General features: G+C 45.9%; 1 protein-coding gene across 1 annotated transcript; it reads left to right on the forward strand.

The window, feature by feature from the left end:
* The first annotated feature begins 317 nt into the window (after positions 1–317).
* CEBPG (CCAAT enhancer binding protein gamma) lies at positions 318–7,328 on the forward strand. The gene is made up of 2 exons (XM_029210359.1): positions 318–503; positions 6,499–7,328. The coding sequence occupies exon 2, from the start codon at positions 6,588–6,590 to the stop codon at positions 7,035–7,037; it is 450 nt and encodes a 149-aa protein (XP_029066192.1). The 5' UTR covers positions 318–503; positions 6,499–6,587; the 3' UTR covers positions 7,038–7,328.

A 7,328-nucleotide genomic window follows, 5' to 3' on the forward strand; every position in this document is an offset into this window, starting at 1 on the left:
CACCTCAGCAAATTGTGTTTTCCAAAGACAGGTGTTGCCTTCATGAGGCTACGGTTCTCCAATGCCTCCAACTTTCACAGAACCTTTCTCGCAGCGCGTCGCCTACCGCTGGGGCGCCGCCCCGCGCGATAGGCCAGTGAACCCCAGTCCGTCGCTCCCGCCTCGCCCGCCCCACCGCCCAGTGGGGTACGCCTCCGCCACGTGCCCGCCTCCCGCGGCCAGGCCGCCTGCGATTGGCTGGCGGCGCTGTCCGTCGCGGAGGGAGGGCGCGTCCCCCGCAAGCCGGCGCTCCCATTGGTTATGGCGGCGGCGGTCGCGGCCGGGCGCGCGGCCGCGGCGAGGAGGGGAACCCGGTGGCGCTGGCGGCGGCTGCGGAACGGGCGGAGGCTGCCGGTTTCGTAACCGTCGCTCTGACTCGCGGGCCGCGAGGCCTGGGTCGGGCCGCGCCGTGCGGGGCCGCTGGGAGTGGAGGCCTCTTGGGGGCGGGCGGGCTGGAGGCGCAGGTAAGGAGGCTGCGGGCGGGCTGAGGGAGGAGGAGGAGGCCGCGGCGCCACCGGCCGCTCGCGTGGGCGCGGCCCCAGCCCGAGGAGACCCGGCCCGGCCCTGGGCGGCCGGCTTGCCGGGATGGCCCCGCGCGGCCCGCGGCGCGGGCGGCGGCCCCGCGCGGCGTGTGATGCAACCTGCCGGCAACGCCCGGCGGGGCCGCTGATCTCATCCTTGGCCCCGGCCCAGCGCCGCGGCGCCACCCGCAGACCCCCGCGCTCCCCCAGCGCCCCTGCTGCCTGCCCGGGACGGGATGCGAGCCGGGCTGTGCCCCCTCCAGAACCCGGCCCTCTGTTTGTGCAACGTGCAGTGTGACCAGCCAGGCTCGTATTGGCCTCTGGGGATAAAGGGTGTTCCCAGAATAGCAGAAGGTGGACGGTATCTTTAGTGCCACCTGGGATATTTCCTGCGCCTGCAAAACTGCTCGGTGTCGGGTAATCGAGAACCCTTTTTAGAAGTTAGTCGAGTAGTCAGGGAAGGCGGTAGAGTTTTAAATATGTGACTTTACACAAATGATATTGTGCTTCCTTATGGAGCTGTACTTTGAATATCCTTCAGGTGACTGTTGAACACAGGTTGGATGAACGTGCAGCAACCACGAGTTGACTAGAACAGAGAAGGGCAAAAAAAGAAGTGCTTTGTTAGCATGCTTGGAGGGAACACAGTAAGGAAAATTGCCAGCAGAGGTGTCTAGATGGAGAGGATGGAAATGCATGTTTGAGGGGAAGGAGAGTCTGTTCTTCCAAGTAAGCTCGTGTGTTTTTATTCTTCAGAAGGTTTAATTGCTGGGCTTTCCTCTGGTCTGAAGTTTGTGCTGTCATCTGGCGTCTTAAAATGTGTCCGTTTCAGAATGGTTTTAACCTTGGTGGGTTACACAAAAATTGGTAGTTCTCTCTCCCAGTGTACACTCACTCAGTTGAATTCTTATTGGAAGAGATTGTCCTTTAATTCAGATAGGATGTGGGACGCTCAAAGAAACTTTTGAAATAAAATAATATAAAGGTTTGCTTTACTAAGAAATACTGCATCTAAAAGCCCTTGACAGTTAAAAGTTAAAATCTGGTCAGCTGTTACTACTTGAGTAGTATTTGGGATAAGCTATTAAAGCTGAAGCACTGTTTTGGAAAAACTTAGTGTAAACAAGGCTAAATAATTACAGGATGCTAGTGAGCTGAAGAATTTTTCAGTTCGAGTCCTGCTTCTGGTGGGCACACTTGGCGGATTCAGTCATTTTAATACCTCCCTGAAAAACATAGGTGGAAGCAAAACTTAATATTTTTTCCCCCAGAATATCCTCTAAATTCTCAAGGTCACATCATGACTGTCAGCAAGGTTGTCTGATCTTGGACAGGTGGTTTCATCCCTTGGGATTTAAACAACACCTGGTGAGTCCTAGGTAAAGATAAATAGGACCTCATGGGGCTGAGTTTGGTCTTATGGCCTAAGATTGCCTCACGTGATCACAGAAATGGTAAACGCAGGTAGCCGCAATTCCAGGTTTATTGTGTATTCTTAGGAGGGGGTGCTTCCATGGGCTCTTATACTGGTAGGTACATTGGTCTCCTGTCTTTTTGGCTTTCCAGACCTATCAGTTAAAAAAGAAAAAAGAAGAAAAGAAAAAAGAATTGAGCATGACTCCTTAATAGATGTATATTTATAAACAATGTGTGTGTATTAGTTTGTGTGTGTTGTTAATGGCACTAAAAGTAGAGTAAAAAGATGACATAAAAAAAAGACAAAAGAGCATACATTTCTTTCTCATACTCCAGTGGACCACTTATGTACTCCCTGAAGGGATGTACCCTCCTTCATGGACCCCTGCTTTGGGTCATGAAACCAGCAGTGGCAAATAAATAGAAATCCTGCTCATTTGGGTGTTTGTTAACTTTGCTTACCTTCACTTCACTTGTAGTACAGAGTTGTCAGACCCTGGCAACATATGTCTAAGAACTTGAGGTTATGGGAAGTATAACTGGGCAAAGTGGAAAATAAAGGTTCTCTACTGATATGAAGCAAAGACCAGACAAGAATGATGTTCACTGTATAGGCTGGGGGCTAGAAGTAGCAAGTGTTTTAATTTTCCTGTATACCATTAAGAAAGACCAGGAACTTTAGCTGGTGAGACCATAATATCTTAGTAACAGTCTTGATTTAATTATGGTTGTTATAAGAGATTTTAATGCTAGAGAATCTCATTTTTATGTAAGACATTTGTAAAAATAAGTGTTTTGTCTTAGGCTTTTGAGGCTGTATTCAACAAATATTTCTTGAGCACCACCGCTAGATGCTGGGCATATGGTGATAAAGACAGAGTTCTGTCTCTAGTTTAGTCTACAGGGAGGCACACTATCGAGCTGGCATTGACCAAGAAACTGGGGGAACAAATTGGACAGAAGCACAAAGAAAAGATAATGTGCAGACAGAGGAGGCTGTGCCCCTGAGAGATGATGTCAGCCTGAGGTAATTCTGTGGCATTGGGATGGAGACGGATAGTAGAGGTGAGGTGTTTTGGGGGGGTGGGGGTGGGTAGAATTGTCAGAGACCAGTGATTTGAGCAGATTTGGAATAAGGGACAAACATCTGAATATTTTGGAGTGTAGACCTTCGTTGAGGAAATTGGAGTTAAAAATTTATTTGGGGGGGCAGGGGAGGAATATCTGGTTGTACACATGTGAAGAAAATGACAAGAGGGTTAGGAAAATCCTTGAGAGGTTTATTTTCCCAAGTGAAACTTGAGAAAATTTTGATTTTGTTTTACTCATTTTAACGTTTTGAGTTGTCACTGTGTCATTGATTTGAATGAACATTACTTGAATTAAGGAATTTGAATTTAAAAAATGTTACCCGCTCAGTCCACCTTTCTTAAGGTCCATGGTTGATTTGTAGCAGTGGCTGTCAAACTTCAGGGTCATCAGAATCACTTGGAGGTCCTGTTAAAACAAGATCGCCCAGCCCTACTCCTGGAGCTCCTGATTCCTAGGTCTGGGGCAGCCCGAGAATTTGCATTTCTAACAAGGTGATGCTGCTGCTGCTGCTGCTGCTGCCGGTTCAGGGACCACACTTTGAGAACCACTGCTTTTCAGTTTTTCTCCTGCTTCCTGCTTGAATGATTCACAGCAAGGAAACAAGGTGCCACTCTGCTTCCTGTAGACGGAACTTTGGAATAGTATTTGTCCACATAGGAGCCAGACTTTCATTTAGGGTTGAATATCCAGGTTTGAAATAAACTTATTTTCTTTCTGTGCATTGTAGGTGCTCAATAAACGTTAGTGGAAGAAGCAAAAGCACAGATAACTGTGTAAACTAAAATATGTAACTTATAGAGGCAGCTGTTTTGCTCAGTGTAAAAAACAAGATTGATAATATGTTTGGCGTTAAGTCTTAGACCACTTAGCTCTGACCCCCTTTCCTTAGTGGATAGCTCTTCACTTTAAGAGCTACTTTATTGGCTTGTCTTCGGTTGGAGAACTTAAAAAACAAAAAACAATTGGAGTTCTTTTTATTATCTCCAAGTTTCCTTTTCTTACATTTTTACCAGTTTGATGATTACTCTTTGTTTTACAAGCCGAAGGACTCATTTTCAAAACCTTGCCTACTGTGTTCAGCCTACTACCTTGAGTCAGACTGAGGTAAAAGAGCCCTTTCCTGTTCCGGTATCTTTTTTTTTCTTTTTATTTGTGGTACGCGGGCCTCTCACTGCTGTGGCCTCTCCCGTTGCGGAGCACAGGCTCCGGACGCGCAGGCGCAGCGGCCATGGCTCACGGGCCCAGCCGCTCCGCGGCATGTGGGATCTTCCCGGACCGGGGCACAAACCCGTGTCCCCTGCATCGGCAGGCGGACTCTCAACCACTGCGCCACCAGGGAAGCCCTCCGGTATCTTTGAGAACAAAAATGAGCATGAACATCACTAAATTTGGAGGCTGTAATAAGAGTTTTTGGTGACTGAAGTTCGTGGTATATTGTCAAAGTCAGAAGGCATTTTACCATTTTACGTCCCTCATTTGCAGATGGGGAAATCGAGGCTCACAGAGGGAAGGGGTATGTCCAGAGTGAAACAGGGCAAGTCAGAGCCAAGACAAGAACTGACTTGGTTCCTGCTTTGTACTTCTTTGGATCATTGTTATCTCTGAGTTTATTAGAGAGTAGCTTTAAAGACTAATTGACATATAAAACATAAAAAAGAAGATAAATAAGATGAACATAATCATGATTGTTGAGACATTCCCAGGAGACGTGTTAAACAAGTTCATAAAAATTGAGTAAACACTTTTCACTTCATACCAAATAGATAAGCAAGGGTATAGATGACCTTTAACACTATAAGTGGTAAGTGTAGCTCAAATTATACTGAACTGCCACTTTTTAACTGGAAGAAAAAATAGGCAAGATGATAAATTATCAAGGGAAATGTGAAATATCCATTACTGAAGAGAGACTTGGAGTAGATATCCATCATGGTTTTGGAAGGAAGCTTTTGGTGTTTCCTTAGCACTGAAGTGAGAACAGATGACCGGCTAGCTCAGGGCTGCCTGTGTGGCTTGAAAAAACAGTGGAAAGTAATGATATATGGCCTTTTTAAAAGCAAAGACTTTTAAAAAGCAGACCAGTAAATGGAGTTTATACAGAAATGCCTGGCTAAAGGTTTGGGCGAAGCTACTGGTGTTCACTAACTGAGCTCTTCTTAAGAACTGTAAGGTGTACTCATTTGAGGCTTCATAGTTCTGGCTGCAGGGTTTTCCACTGATGCAGTTTTAGCAGTTTTGTGAAAAGAGAACGGGATAGTTTTATGGTTCCTAACACTGCTTTCTCAGTTTCCAAGAGTGCTGTGACTTCTTGGTGGGCATGCTTCACACAGCTTAGTCAGTTTGCCTTGAAGTGGCCTCACGATGATAGGATAGGTCTGCTTTTGACACATCTTGAGGCAGTTGTAGCGAACTGGTTGAATTCATAGTAATCCAAATATGACTAGTTCTGAAACTGTGACTTCATTTCTACGGGCAGCACTGCCGCAATATTTCAGAATTGGCGTTTCCTCTGTGCTCCTTGAGCAGTGTCAAGTGGGTGCAGGCGCTGCAGCTGCTCTGGCTCTTGGTCCAGCCTGAGTCCCAGTGCTTGCACCTCCTTGGATGCATCGTCAGGGCTTTTGTTTCTTTCCTTGTGGTTTTAGGCTGACTGTGTTTAGATGTGTTTACTAATTATGTTGAGAATTAAAAAAACACTGTGAGAAGCATGATGGGATGGGGAAGCAAATTGGGTATCTCAGAGCTCCTAAATCTGTGATCCAAGAAACTAACTTAAAAAAATCTCTGTAAACTACTTTCATTTGAAGTCATTGAAAAAAATAAAAACAAGCAAAAAACACCTTTTCAAAATATCCTGTAAAGATTCTTACGCTCCGGGAGAGAAGCCAAGTCCTTGAGCTCAGCCTCTGCATATTAGAGTGAGGACCATGCAGAGGTCTCGTGCAGTGCTTGCTGATGAGCACTGGAGACTGGGCTGGGCGCTCTGCTCCAGCCTTCTATTTTGACTTGAGCCAACAGTTGAAACTTTTCCCCTCTTTTATTGCAGGTGTCTCTCCTATCATAATTGAACTCATTGTGTTTAAACCAAACATAGCACATTTCTCTCTTGCAGATTGCCAAGTGCTGTTGGTTCATATGTGCTACCTAATTAGTGGTATTCTTTTGTTTTTCCTCCCATTTTTGATAACAAGCACAGATGGGCAGTACCCTCAGGGGTTCAGGTGGGTTGAATTTGGCCGTATGGTGCGTCTGTATTAACTTACCTCTCTAAATTACATGACTTAGACTTCTGAAACATTGGAGCAGTTGGCAGTTGTCATAGACTTTTCTCAGCATAATCAATTAATATTGGCCTGCTAGTAGGTACATGCAAGTTTAATCTTATTTGATCTTGTCATTTCAAATATTTTAATGCAGTTTATTTTTTAACTAGGTACATGTGAAGATTTCTTGGCAGATCAAACCATTGATCACCTTGTCCTCATTTCTACTTGCTCTGTGCTGTCGAGGGAGCGCGCCCAAATGAGCGAGGCATCGCAGCAGAACACTACCCCGGGCGTGAATGGGATAAGTGTCATCCATACTCAGGCTCATGCCAGCGGCTTACAGCAGGTTCCTCAGCTGGGGCCCGCCGGCCCTGGGGGCGGAGGCAAAGCTGTGCCTCCAAGCAAGCAGAGCAAAAAGAGTTTGCCCATGGATCGCAACAGTGACGAGTATCGTCAGCGCAGAGAGAGGAACAACATGGCGGTGAAAAAGAGCCGGTTGAAAAGCAAGCAGAAAGCGCAGGATACGCTGCAGAGGGTGAATCAGCTCAAGGAAGAGAACGAACGGTTGGAAGCAAAAATTAAATTGCTGACTAAGGAATTAAGTGTCCTGAAAGATTTATTTCTTGAGCATGCACACAACCTCGCAGATAATGTGCAACCCAGTAGCACTGAAAATACGACAGACTCTGATAATGCAGGACAGTAGACCTCACCCCTTTCAAACGTCACAGCTTGTGGCTTGAACGTTAAAGGTGTGACTACCTACACTACTCGTATCAGCGGCTGAATCTCCATTATTCAAAGATCCATTGAAGGTTGTTTTCTAGAATCAGCACTGAAGAGTTGATTAGCTAAAAATGTTAGCCATATAATTTGAATATCTGGTTTAAAATGATAAGGATTTTTGTGGGGATAAAAAACAGTTTTAAAGGTATATGGTAAAAAAAAAAAAAAAAAATGCCCTGGAGCTTGATGTTCTTAATAAATCCTGACTTCC

Source organism: Monodon monoceros, unplaced genomic scaffold (genome assembly GCF_005190385.1).
Source record: "Monodon monoceros isolate NGI ecotype Baffin Bay Population unplaced genomic scaffold, NGI_Narwhal_1 Super_Scaffold_10, whole genome shotgun sequence".
Taxonomy (NCBI): Eukaryota; Metazoa; Chordata; class Mammalia; order Artiodactyla; family Monodontidae; genus Monodon; species Monodon monoceros.